We start from the raw sequence: 15,611 nt of genomic DNA on the forward strand, positions 1-15,611 counted from the left end.
GATTAGATTTTAGATTACTAGGAAGAATGACTATAAAAAAGATAATTTCAATGTTAAATTTCTTGAATTTAATACATAGTGGTTATGTAAGTGAATGTTCTTGTTCTCAGCTAAAATGAGTTCAAGTATTTAAGGGTGAAGATGTCTACAATTACTCCTAAAAAGTTCCACAAAAATATTATGAGTGGAGTTTACACACACATACATACACACATGCCCAACAAGAACATATTTGGCACAATGTTAACAATTGATGAATATTAAGCGAAAGGTATATGAGCATTGCACTACTAAAACTTTTCTGTGGCTTTGAAATATTTCAAAATAAAAAGCTGAAAATAAAACAATTTGGAAATTTCAGAAAAGCATAAAATACAAAAAGATTATAATCTCACCTTTCAGAGATAACCTTTGTTAATATTTTGAAGCATTTCTTTCCATTCATTTCTATGATAAGATAGTAGGCTTTGTTAAACTTAAGCTTAGCTCAAAAGAGTAAACATTTTCCCTCAAACTTCAAATAATGACATTTTTAAAAATAAAAAGGAATGTGCTGTTCTTGAGGCATTGTTTATATTCCTTCCAGGAAACTGGTATCTTTGGCAATGTTATGTTCTATTCCTGTTCTTTTACAAGATTAAAACAGATTGGACCTAAAACTGTATTCTAAGTTGAATGAAAATCAGTCCTATCTGAAATAGTCTGCAGTGAACATCATGACATATATAACTCTTTATGGCTTTATTCCTGTTTCTGACACTCAATAGGGCTCTCATGTCTCAGCCATTTGAAGAGTGGAAGAAATAATTTATTTTATCATTTAAATACCTCATTTGTGCATAAGAAATCTGAAGCATCTGGGATCGATACAGCAGCTAACTAAAACAAGGAGAAATCTCACTGAATATTCCACTGGCTGAAGTGAACTTGAAAATTAAATGGTTACTAGAGGTTAAAGGGCCCTTTGAATTAACAGTTCTTACCTTTTAAGAATGTCACTCACATCCTAGTATTTACCTGGATAAAAGTAATTCATTGTTCTATTTCTCATATAATGTGTGCCTAGCATAGAGCCTGGTATATAGTACCACAAATGTACTGTGTTACATGCTGGGTACCATTTTACATATTGTACATGTATTTCTTTCCTTTAATCCCTTCTGCTTTCACTCAGTTCTCTGAGACTACTTCCAGCTATCAGGGCCTTGCTTTTATACCACTTTCTAAAGACTCCTTTCATTTTGATTTTATTATATTTGTATTATCAAAACAAATTTAGTGGTTCAGAAGCATTGAAAGGTCAGAAGAGAGGAGTGGAATTTCCTCAGTGGACTAGCAGAGGAAAGTAAGGAAGAGAAGAGAAATCAATATTATTTAATTACTAAAGTGCCAATTCTTTGCTAGGTGCTTGTCATGTAATTGCATTGAATCTGCACAAGAACCCTATGAAGTAAACAGGATTATCACAGGTTTACAGCTGAGGAAACAGGCTAAAAGCCAGAAAGGCTGATTAATTTATTTAAGATCATACCATAGCCAGGTAGTAGAACTAGGATCAGATCAGTAGTGTTTATCTGGTTTTGAAGTCTGATTTGATTTTTCAATTATACAGTACATTGCTGCTGGTCTCATATAGTTTTTTCTGTTTCATATTTTAAGCACAGTGGATGTTTCTTTGTATCTCCTCTTCACCAGGCTTTTCGGATGTGGATCACACCTATGCTCAAAGAACTCAGCTCTTTGACACCTTAGTAAATTTCTTTCCTGACAGCATGACTCCTCCTAAAGGCAACCTGGTGGACCTCATCACACTGTAACTGAAGAGTCACTGGACATAGAAATGGAAAACAGGAGTCGTCTTTCAGTCTTTTGGATTGCAACTCTGTTGACCGACAGTTGAGCTGCAGTGATTGAGGACTGCACCAGAGTTCCGAAGGGATCTTTACCATCACAGATTTCAACCCTCTTCCATCATACCTGACCTCAACCCCATTCTCCCCATCCTATTCCTAAATTAGGCTAATAAAGTGAAATTGGTATACTTTCCATTTAAATATATATATTTTTTTCTTTACCTTTTACGAATGAGTGAGTATAAAAGAAAAATTTAGGCAGTTTATCTTTTTCTGATTTTTATTTCATTTTTTTTAATTGGGGAAAATAAGCACTATTAACAGACTCAGCACTACAAGAATTTTGGATTTTGTTGTTGTTGAGTTGTTTGGATTTTCTTTCTTCCTTCTTTTCCCTTCCCATTTCACTTTACCTCACATCACACAACTGCTTGTAAGTGGTGTCACTTGTTTACCTCTTTACTTCATTCTTAACAAGTATATAGTTCCGTAGGACAATTGATGTATGTTAAAGTGATATATGTGTCTGTGTTGTCTTGTGTTGCATTAAACAATAGGCAGAACTCAAGTTTGCACTCGTGGCCATAGAACTAAAGAATGAAACCTGAGATTGACCCAGGCATCTATCTGAGATTGGTATATAATATTTCTATAATGATATATTTTATAGTAGATGTTATAATATAGCATCTGGCTTTGAGCACAGAGACCTTAAGCTGAGGAGACTATAGTTCAGAACCTTGAAGAGCCATTTTAAAAATGACCAGCAGAAGGGTCTAGTAGTGAATAATGTGTTCATTGATATTTGTATAGCAGTTTTGGAAGAAAATGACTCTTTCCTCTAGTGGAGTTGTGCAGAACCAGGGGTCTCATTTCTCCTTCATGCTATCTCTTTGTAGCATTTTCATTTGGGAGGGTGGGTTTCCAGAGCTACTGTTTCATTTATTTTTATATACATTAGCTACCCACATCTGCTTGTATATATTGGTATTTTGAAGAGTAATGGTTTATGGCTGTCTAGCAGTGTATACAACTGACAGATATTTATTTCATTAAGCACATGAACCAGTCTTTTAATGGAGAAAAGGAAAAATAATGGTGCAAATATATTTTCGTGGAACAGAAAGGTTTGGCAGATTGACTTTTCCATGGTTTTGGTTTTTTGTGGGCAATAGAGGTACATGTCTTCCCACAAGGTGCTGTGGAATGCAGTATGTATGCTGTATGCAACTGATATGCACCATGCAGAAAGGAGACTCGCTATAATAAATGTCAATCCATCCAGTAGCTCTTAAGAGTGAACAACTTTATGGAATTGAGTATGTCCATGAGTAGTAAAATTAGGCCTGACCAAAGAAAGAAGAAATTGACCTGCACTTTCAAAAATTGTCATGTATAGGAATGAGACTTTGAGATTCTTCTTTACTCCATCTTTAGTACCTGGTTTTAATTTAATAAATTTAATAATTTAAGAATTTAATAATTCTTTTGGGACAGAAATATATTTTTGTTAGTTCTAGGCTTGAATCGTGGGCTTCTTGGCCTTCCAAGCATCCCAAAGCAATCATTAGTGATTTATTAAGCAATTAGATCTGTACCTTCTCTTGTGAAGGGTACACTGTATAATTCAGCAAGTACCAAATTGTGTAGCTGCATAATAACCAGTTGACTATACAGTTGAGTAAATAAACAATTATCTAAACATACTTGTACAGTTTTATAAAGTGATTCCTGAGTGACAGTCAAGGACATAAAACATTAATATCACTAATATTGTAGCCTGTTGAATCTTATAGACTACAGTATTAAATATTGTAGCCATTTGTGGAGACAGGTACAAATTAGAAGGGTTTTAAAGTGCTTGTTTTATAATTCTTTTCATCAGTTCCTCAGATTCCACATTATTTGAAAGGAAACTCAGTTCTTGACCTTGGTAATTTTATTTTTGTTTTCCCTAATTGCTTCTCTACTAGTTTTTTTTGGAAAACATGCTTATTTTAATTTCATCTTTCCTCACTTTACTTAGGTGGAATTTTCCCCTGTCATTTCTGGAATTTGTTATTTCTACCATGTTTAAATAGGGTTGAATCATAGTGAACATACTATTGCCTAAATGACATGGACTTACTGAAGAGGTAATTGACTAGATAACTCAGAATCTGTACCGTGGGGCTTTAATGGGGGACTACTGGGAATGCTTGCAGAGAATGTAGGACTTCGTGTATTCATGACCCAGACTGACACATTGCTCATAACATGACATCAGAACCCAGACTTAAAACTTGTTTATGTATTTAGTGAAGAGCTACATGTATTTCTAAGAATTCCAGCAGTATAATTTATATAATCTAATTTGGTATGTAGATACATTGTTTAGTCAAGTATGTATCTTTTTCTTCTTCTTTTTGAGGAGTCAAGGTCTCTGTCACCCAGGCTGGAGTGCAGTGGTGCAATTATAGCTCACTGCAATCTCGAACACTTGGGCTCAGGCGGTCCTCCTGCCTCAGCCTCTTGAATAGCTGGGACTACAGGCACATGCCACCACACTCAGCTAATTGTTTACTTTTTGTAGAAATGTGGGTCTCAGTGTGTTGCCAAGGTTGGTCTTACACTCCTGGCCTCAAGCAGTCCTCCCACCTCAGCCTCCCAAAGTGCTGAAATCACAGGCATGAGTCATCACATCCATCCCATGTATGCTTTCTACTTAAAAATCTTCCCTCTGCCTTAGGTGAGTCCCAAAGTGAAACATCCGGCTAATGCTTTAGACAATTAAGTGGGATAAAATTTGTTCGTTTTTATTATCCCTAGCTTCAATCTCATTCTTATTTCTCTTTTTCCCAGTGGAATATATTATTTTCAACCAGAAATAAACTATATCTCTAATATTATTTTCAGTGCTATACTTCATGAGAAATGATCTGATTTGCAAGACACTTCTCAAATATATTAGCATTTTATTTTGTGGGATAACAGACTTCAAATAGCCAGCTTGATTAATTCAAGAGTGTATCACCCTCTTTTTCAAACAAAAGAGTTTAGATTTGGTTGCCTACCTCTGTGCTAAAGCTGACATATTAATTTTTATCAAGGTCATCTTTTTAGACCTAGTTTTTATTTATACTAAAACTGATCTGTCCACGTTTAATATGTAAAGACTGATAGAAAACATTAGAAACTGAGAGGCTGAGGTGAGCGGATTGTTGGAGCTCAGGAGTTGGAGACCAGCCTGAGCAAAAACGAGACCCTGTCTCTACCAAAAGTAGAAAAAATTCAGGCATTGTGGCGCATGCCTGTAGTCCCAGCTGCTCAGGAGGCTGAGGCAGTAGGATTGCTTAAGCCCAGGAGTTTGAAGTTGCTGTGAGCTAGGCTGACGCCATGTCACTGTAGTCCAGGCAACAGAGTAATACTCTGTCTCAAAAAAAAGAAAACATTAGAAAGTTCAGTCTTAATCATAGAAAGCCTTTTCGGGTTTAGAGCTCCAATTTAACTTGTAAAACCGCATTCCTGGCTGAAATATAAATATTGTATATAAATGGTTGACAGCTTATTCCAGTTGGTCCCAACATTAACAGAGTTTCATTTAATAAAATAGTTTTGAAATCTACAAACAAAAACTAGCTTGAGGAACTTATTTAGTGAGATATTGAAAATGGTGCTTAATGGGTCAAAAAAGCACATAGGAGTATGTTTCTGATTTTATTCTCTCAATGATAGTGAATTTCATGGTAATTACATGAAGAAATTACCCTATAATTATTCTTAACACTACATGAAATTTATTGGGTAATTGTGGGTCGTTTGATTATTTCCTGAGTGAAAGTTTTGTGAAATCCTTTGCTGGTTGAATGTTGCGCAACAGTTGGGAATTACGATTTGAAGTGATTTCTGTGGGAGGGGATTATTGCAATGTGTATTCTAAACAAAGTCATCCAGCTGCAAACGACATACCCTTCCTAACCCTTTTATTTCTTAAAAATCCATGTTCAGCTACAGTCTCATTCCTTTACAGAAATTCTTGTCTGAATCTTAACCAAGGTTTAAATTCCTAAAATAGTCCTTATCTGGAACTTGCAGGCTCCCTCAGAAAAAGTTGAGCATTGCTAGAGCAGTATTATAAAGGTCTGCATATGACAGTACTTGTGGATTAAATCTTTGTGCACTTTTAACTCAAAAGATTTTTTGTGTTCCTTATTAGTCAAATATTATTCTTTTATGATTTTTGACTGTGGCTTATATGTCCCTGTGATTTGTTTTAATGCTGAAATGACTTAGCTGTCCACAACTTCTAGTCTAGAGGTATGTTGGTTAAAGGTAGAAGTTTCCAAGTTTGTTGAAATAATATGGAACTGACTAGCTCAGATGAAATGATGTTGCCATTGTTTGTTGGAAGGGGAAGGGACTCATTATTGCAGTGTATTGATTTCTTCACCAAATGCTCTTTTTCTCAATAAATGCTATCTTAGAGATTTTATTTATACATGATTTCTTAAACCTTGATTTCCTCCTGCCCACCAAATACTGTGAATTGTGTTTTCATTTATTTTTCTTCACTAATTTAACTTTATTCTTGACTTTTTTAGCCCTAGACTTACTAGATTTTCTGTGGCATTGCTTAGGAGCATAGTCACAATCATTCTGAGTCAAAGACATTCCATTATCCTTGTGTGTGACAAGAGAGTAGTGAAATTAAAAATTGTATAGTATTAAAGAATTAATAACATTCAGATACTGCTATAAAAATACTTGAGTCATTTTCATTTGGGGATAGTAATAATGGCTGTGGCAGCCTTAATGCAGAAGCCAGTGTTGGCTTCTTTTCCTAGCACTGGAACTATTGTCATAGAACTATTGGTAAACTATAGATTTTATAAGAGAGCTCCTGGAATTTAGCAGACCACCAGAATTTCCATTTACCTATTGTCTGTGTATGTGTGTGTGTGTGTATTTTTTAACCTTTTTTTTTTTCCTGTTCTACCTCCCGTGAGTAGCATTGGTTTCCTACTAGAGCTGGAATTTGTGTTAAGAATTGACTTTCAATTTCTGATATAATTGAATATTAGGAATATTTTCAATTGCCATGAAATTATTGTGTGGTTTTTTTGTTTGTTTGTTTTGTTTTTGCTTAAATAAAAATAATATAGCCTTATTAAATGCCTCTTACCCTCAGGAATGGACATTTAGCTCCAATTCCGAATAACTAAACCGTAGTTATCTGGTCATAGGCAGTGATAAAGTCACCTGACAGTAGCTTCTGTAACCTATAACCTAAGGAGTCATTAGAGGTTATAATAAATTAGATTTCCTCATGGTACAGAGTGAAATGCCCTCATGGGAAACTCTATCACTCATTGTCTTTTTCTGTCAGATAGACTCTTAAAGTTACAGATCTTGAACTGCATCCCAGTTCACAACTTAATAACACAAAAATCAAAGGGTGGTTCTAGTCTATCTTCTACATTAGAGTCATTATTTAGAAATAAGATTTGCTACTATCCTGTCATCCCCACACATTGCCAAGCTTGCTTGAAAATGGAATTTTATGTGGATGTTATCTGAGAGTTATGGAGTAAACAACAGAAAATGGGGAAAAGTTTGATAGGGAAGTAGGCAAGTTCTATGATACCACTTAGAGTTATGAAATGATATGTCTTCCTTTTCCTCACTGTTCACACAGCTTTGGTGAACTATTAAACATTTGTGTGCAGTGTCCTATTTTGACTTGGAAGTACTGAGCCTCAGGAACAAAAGTAGAGAGGAAAATGATATATTAGAGAAGGAAAAACAGATTTTTGCTCATGAATCTGAAGGTCCGCAAATCTAAAAAAGAAAGCTCTTCATTTCTAACTCTAAAACAATTTTATTAAAGAGGTGCTAGGAAGAAGGCTATCAAAAGGGCTCAAAACTCATGTTTCCAGAATATTCAGTTATTCTGAATAGTCTTGGGGAAGCAGCATTTCTTGGTTAGTTACTTTTCTCCCCTTCTTCCAAATAGCTGTTAAAGATCTTAAAACAGAAAACCCAGTGTAATGGGTTCTAGATCTTAAACTAGGTGAACAGTTTCTTATGTACAGCTAGTTCCTTGGTCAGGATCCAGTGGGAAAACCAGCAGTAAAACATTTTAACATGCAGTTTGGGAGCTCCCGAAGGACTTGCTTATTCATTGAGTTTAAGCTCTTGCTGCACCATAGCTCTGTACCATCTGGGACGCTATCATTCACAGCAGCTAGTTTAGATCTCTGAGCTGTCTGCCATGCAAATACCAGCCTGAGAAGCTATCATTCTTCAGTTTCATTCAGTGCTTGATGAATGCCAAATTAATTGGCAGGAAGGAGAAACACTGTGTGTGCGGTATACTGAACAGGCCTATGTGGATGATTAAGAAATTGCTCAAGTAGCCAATTTTGAGCTTTATTTCTCTGTTTTGTTAACAAATCTCAAGAAAGTCTTTGTTACAGTTTAGCTAGTGTCATTTGGTTGGTGCCCTTTGAAACAGGAAGAAAATTGTCATTTCACGTATAACTTATAACCCATACAGAATTGAAGTGACATCAGTTTCTGTGCTTTAAAATTAATTAATTATATCTAAACCCAGGGGTCTCTGTTTATTCTGCTGTGCCAAGAAATGAGTTCCGGGCTTGGCATTAGAAGTGTTTAATAATTTGGGTTAATTCTTTAAGTCTCCTCCACATCTGTAAAGTGATGAATTAAATTTAAAAGTTATCTAGAATAAGTCCCAATCCCACTGCAGCTGACAGAGCTTTCTTTATAAATTCAGTTGCAACAAAGGAAAGGATCTTCCACCAGCAGGGCCATGCTGTCAGATGATTTCAAGTGACTATTTTAGTGCATTGCCTCGTAGTTGCTGTAGTTGAGATGAAAGGCAGAAAACTGAGGAAAAGATGTGTGGCTTTACGTTTTTTAATTACCTACTTTAGGAGTCCTAAGGTACTTCTATTTTTGTAAAGGCTTGGCTTAATTTTACACATACACGTTAGCTATACTTACAAAGCACTGCATACAAAGTTATAAGACATACAAAAGTAATTGTCAGACCAACCCCAAATTTGATAACAGGATATTAAAGTCTAAGAAGTTAACTATGAGTAGTCTTCTATGGAATAAGATATATTTTTTAAAAAGACATGTACTTATCTCCTTCTTGAGTTTTTTTTTTTTTTTTTCCTTTCTCAGAAAAATGATTTTGGCAACTGATCAGTTGTAAACAATTTTCTTCCTTACTTGTAAACCATCCATTTAAAAAAAGAAAAGTGGATTTCCTTTCCTCAGCATTACATTTAGTCTGGGCAAGAGATACTGTGATTGTGATATTCTTTAAGTCGGTTTACTTTTTTGACTTGTATAGAATGTCTTTAAAATGAATTAAATTAGTATATTAATTATCCTTTATGAATAGTCTTCAGCTCATTTTAGAAGCTGCAAAATAATGTGACATTTTCTTTCTTCTTTTTTCTTTTTTTTTTTTTTTTTTTTTTTTTGAGACAGAGTCTCACTTTGTTGCCTAGGCTAGAGTGAGTGCCATGGCGTCAGCCTAGCTCATAGCAACCTCAAACACCTGGGCTCAAGCAATCCTGCTGCCTCAGCCTCCCAAGTAGCTGGGACTACAGGCATGTGCCACCATGCCCGGCTAATTTTTTCTATATATATTAGTTGGCCAATTAGTTTCTTTCTATTTATAGTAGAGATGGGGTCTCGCTCTTGCTCAGGCTGGTTTCAAACTCCTGACCTCAAGCAATCCGCCCGCCTCGGCCTCCCAGAGAGCTAGAATTACAGGCGTGAGCTACCACGCCCAGCCTAATGTGACATTTTCCTGTGAGTAGATTTCTTTATAGGGAGATTTTATAAAGATAGGGAGGGAGAGAGAGATACATATATAATTTTCTTTTTAAAGAGTTTTTCTCTTGCCACCACTCCAAAAACTATGTTCTGTTGAGTCTTCAGCCTCAGAAGAGTACAGGAAAGCTAAGATGAGGACTTCCTTTTCTTGTCTTGATCTTGGGAACAAACAATATTCTGTCTTTCCAAAATGGCATATTTGTAAGTAGCTTGGGAAAGAAGTTAGAATTTTTGAAAAGCTAGCTCTTTTACTTTTATAAATTAGAAGTACTTAGTGGCCAGAAATTAAGATCCCTTCCAATTAAGATAGATCCTCAGAACCAAAGTTGGACTGGAAACTAGATTGAGAAGAAAGATACAGCTGCTTCCATAGCCAATAGAACCCATCTCTCCAGGCCTGTTTATTAATGCTGTGGATAACTGCTCTTGGTGAGAACATCCCCTGGACTGGAAACATGGTGTTATAGCAACCAGGTCATCTGAAAGTTGGAGAATGTTAAATAACTTTTATGATATTTATGTTAAATATCTTATAACATTTATTGATTTTTGCAATATTAAAAACGTTTATCTTAGAAAATTAGGAAATCACTAAGTATAAAGAAGGAAAACCACTATTAATCGATGAGAACTATTTTTCCTGACTTCTTTCAATTACCAAACATGGTAAAGACCAGAAAAGGTTAAACAAAAAAATGTTTTTTTTAGTGTAGCCATTCTCATTATCTTTTAGCACGGGGAGGAAAGACCAGGCTGCAAGCATATGTCCCTACCCTTACTTATATTCCTTTAAGTATTACCGTTTTCTAGATAGTCAGTCTGAAAATAATTCTTCTGTTGATATTCCTCTTTAAGCCTGAACTGTGGATATATGCTACTACCCAGAAGCTATGGGGGCTGTCTTGCTCCAGTCATTGGGAATTTCATCCTTAAGACTCATTTGAATTTCTAAGCCCTTTATGTACTGCTGTGGGCATATGGGAGCATATTCATACCATGAGGAGCCTTCTGTTTATGATGGACTTTTTTATAGGGCCATAATCAAACTCACACTCGAAAAGCAAAGCAAAGAAAAAACAAACAAAATGAACAAAGTCCATGAAATGAGTTCCTTACCATGTCTAAGCAAATGTCTCTCAAAAAAATTATATTTCTCTGAAATATAATTAAAAATATAATATGAAATACTATATTTTAATTATGTAATTAAAATGTAATCTGAAATATAATGAAAAATTATATTCATAATTTGAATACGTCAACTAAGATTCAGAAGTATTGCACCTTAATAGTGTTTCAGATGAGACTCCTTTCTGTAGTGTGTGGAGGAGAAAACTGCAGCCTTGTTTGATTCTACTCTCTCCTTTACCCCCCTCTTCTGTGGCAATATGGGATTAGGATGTATCCTGAAGTCCCTAAATCTTTCATACATAGAAATCATGAGGGAACTCTGGAAAGCTGGCATGAGGTAGGTGGCATTCAAACAGAAGTGCTTTGGGGTATCACATCTCTTCTGACATCATTAATTGTTCCAAATCACTGTTGGGCTGTGTTGTGTTCTGCAGTCTTTCTTCCCCTCTCCCTTCGTGGTCCTCTCTGGTTTGTCTTACTTTCGTCCAGTCTGTATGGACTTTTTAGGATTTTTTTTTTTTAGTACAAATAATTTTCTGATCCCAGTTTTGGTAAATGTGTTAACAGTACTTTGTGAATAAAGAAATGAGTGATCTGCTGAACAATTGCAGATGTAGAATTATGTTGTATGTAATGTACATATGGAGAAAGAATGTATTTTGTTCATTTTCTTAATAAAAAGTTATATATGGACACTACAGGATGTCTCTTGTGTTTATTAAAACTACTTTTGAAGTCAGCTCTTAGAATGTTTGCATACTTTACAGTTGCTGTATTTTTCCCTCAGAAAGGTGAGTTTTATCAGGTGTCGAGTACACTATAGAAGGGCCTTCAAGTGTTTCCTTTGAGACAGTAGTCAAAGAAGTGCTGGTCAAGCTCACAAAGTTTCTGAGGCAAGTTTCCGTTTTTAAAGAACACAGATAATTTATTTCATGAAATGATGCTTTTCTATCTGCTGTTAATGACCAACCTTATTTTATCTGCTTTGTAAATTTGGACTTGTGTTTTCCCAGGTTGTATTTAGGCCTGTAGGCTAGGAGCTAGAAGAAAAAAACTGAACTGAAATAGAAAATCAATTGTAGAAAAGATAGTAAAGGGAAAGAATGTAGAGGGGTTGCTAAGTTTGGAAAAATCCTGGTCCCTGTTCCCTGTGAGGGAAAAGAAACTTTAAGGGCCAACCCTTGGGAAAAAAATAAGAAATATACCAGGTAAAGTACTGAATTGTTAGGGTTGAGTTGTGTGAGCTGCCCAGATTTACTCTCGGTGACAAGATTGGTCCTTACCATCCCCTGATCTGGTTTACATTTTCTTGGCTTTGTGATCCTGCATTCTGGAGTGAGTTGTCAGCTGGTTTTATTCAAAATAGGGATTATGTTTTCTCAGTTTACAAATCAAGTAATCCAATCCATACCTTACTACTTGGCTTTCATTTCCAGAGTGTGCTTTGAGTGTGGCTCAAAAGTAATATTTCTGTGTGTTCTCAAAACAGGAAAGCATGAGGTGCAGTGATAAGGTAAGGAATTGGCCTTTCTTTGGCAAATCCTCCAGAGAATTAACTCAAAAGAATCAAAAGTGGGACACCGCCCCTGATATATTTGTCACTGTCTTCTGGCGGGAAGACAGCAAGGCTTTGCTGCTAAACACAGATGAGCTGCCAGCTGCTCCCAGGTCAGGTGAGTGTGGAGACCTGCAGAGATTGGAAGTTGCTACTCTATGGGCTTCTACTCCAAGGAAGAAAATCAAGCATCCCGTGAGGGAAATGGCCATGCATACCCCTACATAACTTCTTATGACAACCACGGAGTTCATAGGAATTGAAAAAAACACAAAAACTTCCCCTGTTAATGAAGGCAACATTCTTTATCACTAACATTCAGATTTCTAAGATGTGACTGGAAAGGCCAAATTTTGATGGTTCTGGTGAGGTCCTGGCTAGTCCTGGTGTTAAGTGTAAATACAAGTTGACATTTATTCTTTCCCTTAACACCATGTATTACCTCACAGCTTCCTTTGTCCTCTATGTCTTGGAAGGAGAAAAGGAAGAAGAAAGTAGAGACTTGGGGCTTTCTGTGATGTAGAGAGGGTGGGGCAGCAGAAGGTGATGATGCTTAGAATTATCCTACTGTCTACAAGGGGGACTTCCCTCCTGCTGGCTGTCACCAAGAAAAGCAAAGGCAGTCAGTTACAGCCTTGCCAGAGACAGTCGTACTATAGGGAAAAGGAGAGAAAAACTAGGTAGAAGTGGCCCATCCAGTGCTGTGCTAATACGTTCTGGTGATTGGTAAACTCCCAGAGGAGAGGTTAGGGTACTTGGCAATGTCCCTAGCACACATTGTACAGCTGCCCTCTGATTTGGAGCCATAGTATGAGTGTCCCAGGAGTCAGGAATCCTGATTTTTATTTCCAGATCACCAGTGACTTCTGTGTAGCGTTAGGCACAGTCTCAACTTCTCTGCCTCACATTCTCTGTTAAGTACTGGCAGCAGATCCTGTTTGCTAGTGTCCCACTGATTTTTTAAAATCTACAGAATACCAAGGTCTTTGAAAAACACTGGCTACCTTAGTTTTCACTAGTGTTAATTATAGTGGCCAGTCCTATTCTTGTTTTACTGTTTTCCCTTGGGGTACAGAGGAAATACGTGGTTTGGGAGGGAGCTTATAGGATGGGGAAGTTGTGAGTGACAAAGAGGCACAACAAATTTAAAGTGACAACTGAGTGTCTCTTGGTCGGCAGGGCAGGGAGCAGGGTCAGTGACCTGCTCAGGAAGTGAATGGAGTCTTAGGTCTAATTTGTGGCCCACGATAAACCATGAGTCACTCTCTTAGAACAGTGTGCCTTGAACATGGCCAGGGTCCTGTGTGAGTTCCTGGTACTTGGACTCCTTTCTGTATCCTTGGCACACACTTAATGTTAACCTCAAAATACCCCGGGCCCAGCTCCAGCCCTCCCTTCAGGGTGTTTAACTGCCCTTCAGAACTCCCGCATGAAAGGAAGATCACGTTGTAATGGTAGTTGCGTTCTAGAAATGGATTTTGTTGTTGGAACTCAAGCATGAATGTATTGAGAAAAGACTGTGGGACTGAAGAGTGAAAAGATGGAATCAAGGCCTGGTACGGCCATTAAATGGTTGCATAATCTCAGATTACTAATCCCTGCACCTGATTTCCCTGTGTGGAGCGGTCGATGACAGTTCCTATAAGATAGGTGAAAATGGTTTGTGAACTATATGATGATAGGCAAATATAAGAGATTGTTGTCTAACAACTAAGATAAAGTGAATCAAATTTACCCGACAGTTTCCCTTCTGAAGGTTGGGAGCGATGCAGTTGCTCCCTTCCAGCTGGAAACATGCAGTTGTACATAATGCCGGGCTAGGAGATGAAGAGAATCTGAACCATCTCTAATGACCCCTTCCCTTAGCCCCCCCCCTTCATCTCCACTGCATACCTGGAGGAAGGGCAGAGCCTCTTGTGGCAAGTAAATAGATCCTTTTATGGGCAGTAACAGGGCCAGAAAAAAAAACAGAGCTTGTTTTTTATATTTTTATTTGTTTCGTCTTTTTGCCAATGTTTTCATACCTGATCAGGGGTCATTGGCCCCCTTGGGGATTTTTGGTGGTTGTGGTTCATGATTGTATGTGAGGCAGAATTAGAGGGAAGGAATAGTAAAACATTTATAAAACAATGTCTTGCTAGGAAATGAGGTCCTTTTAGATGCAGTGACTAGGACAGCCTGAGATAATGTGGAGAATTGTCACCAGCTTTAGGATAACCCTTTTCCTTTTTTTTTTTTTTTTTTGACTTCCCTCCTTCTCTGGGCCTGCAGAGTCCAGCAGGTGTAACTGAGAGCAGAGGTTGCTGTGCCCATGGGTGTCAGCTGATGTCCTCAGTCAGGTACACACACATGCCCAAGTAAAGAATTTAAGTCAACCAGAGAAAAATGCTAGGGCTTGAACCAATTTACACAAAAACGCTTTAATTAACGGTATACAATTTTCCAAAATATAGTTTTGTAAGAAAATGCAATAATTAACGATAGTCTTTACAAACAAGTTTCTCAGTAAATTCCAGTGTACTTCAGACCCCTGTCCACTTAAGACACTTGCTCCCCCAGTCTCCTGGGCAAAGTGTTTAACGTTCGCTAGTAACAAAGTGACCCACATCAAATAGCAGTCCCCTCCCTTCACTCCGTGTTGGGGTTTCAGCAGGCCCAAGGGAATCAGCTAGTGACAATGACAAAAGCTAGACTACTGTTTTACTCTTGCCCTCTCTGCCTACCCCTATATTGTTCCCTTTGACCCTTAGTCCTGCTAGTGGAAGTCCCATATGTAAAAGTTCATTCAAACTGTTTCTTGGTAGATAGAAATGTTCATTTGCATCTTAGATCTGAATGACTTGGAGGAAATGTAAAGGACCCGTGAGATCGCTGCGCTTGTTTCATGCCTTCCCTAGCCTTACTAGGGTAAGATTTGGGAAGGAAATTCTGTCCTTTGTGTCATTCTGGTGCCATGAGTACCAGGCCTTAATTCACTGATTTCTCCTGAGGCACATGGCACTGGACAGTCTGTGGATCCGGGTTTTAATCCTGTCAAGAACCATGTGATTTGGGCCATGTCACTTTATCTTTCTGGGCTTCAGGTTCTTTTTCTGTAGGGAAAGATTGGACTAGATCTATAAACCCCTTCCTCTGTGACTAGTGGCGCCTTCCACCCAGTGCACACCAACTGCAGCCTTTACTGTGAGGGAGCTGGTGTGCTGGGGAGGGGGGGAGGG

At 37.4% G+C, this 15,611-nt stretch overlaps 1 protein-coding gene across 1 annotated transcript in view; it reads left to right on the forward strand.

Moving 5' to 3' along the window:
• Positions 1–11,536, forward strand: part of MKLN1 (muskelin 1) — a 149,777-nt gene extending 138,241 nt beyond the window's left edge. The window contains exon 18 of the mRNA XM_012739731.3: positions 1,696–11,536. Coding sequence (XP_012595185.1) covers positions 1,696–1,817 — 122 coding nt within the window. The 3' untranslated portion in view covers positions 1,818–11,536. The remainder of the gene's footprint in view (positions 1–1,695) is intronic.
• Positions 11,537–15,611: the final 4,075 nt, after the last annotated feature.

Source organism: Microcebus murinus, chromosome 9 (assembly GCF_040939455.1).
Source record: "Microcebus murinus isolate Inina chromosome 9, M.murinus_Inina_mat1.0, whole genome shotgun sequence".
Taxonomy (NCBI): Eukaryota; Metazoa; Chordata; class Mammalia; order Primates; family Cheirogaleidae; genus Microcebus; species Microcebus murinus.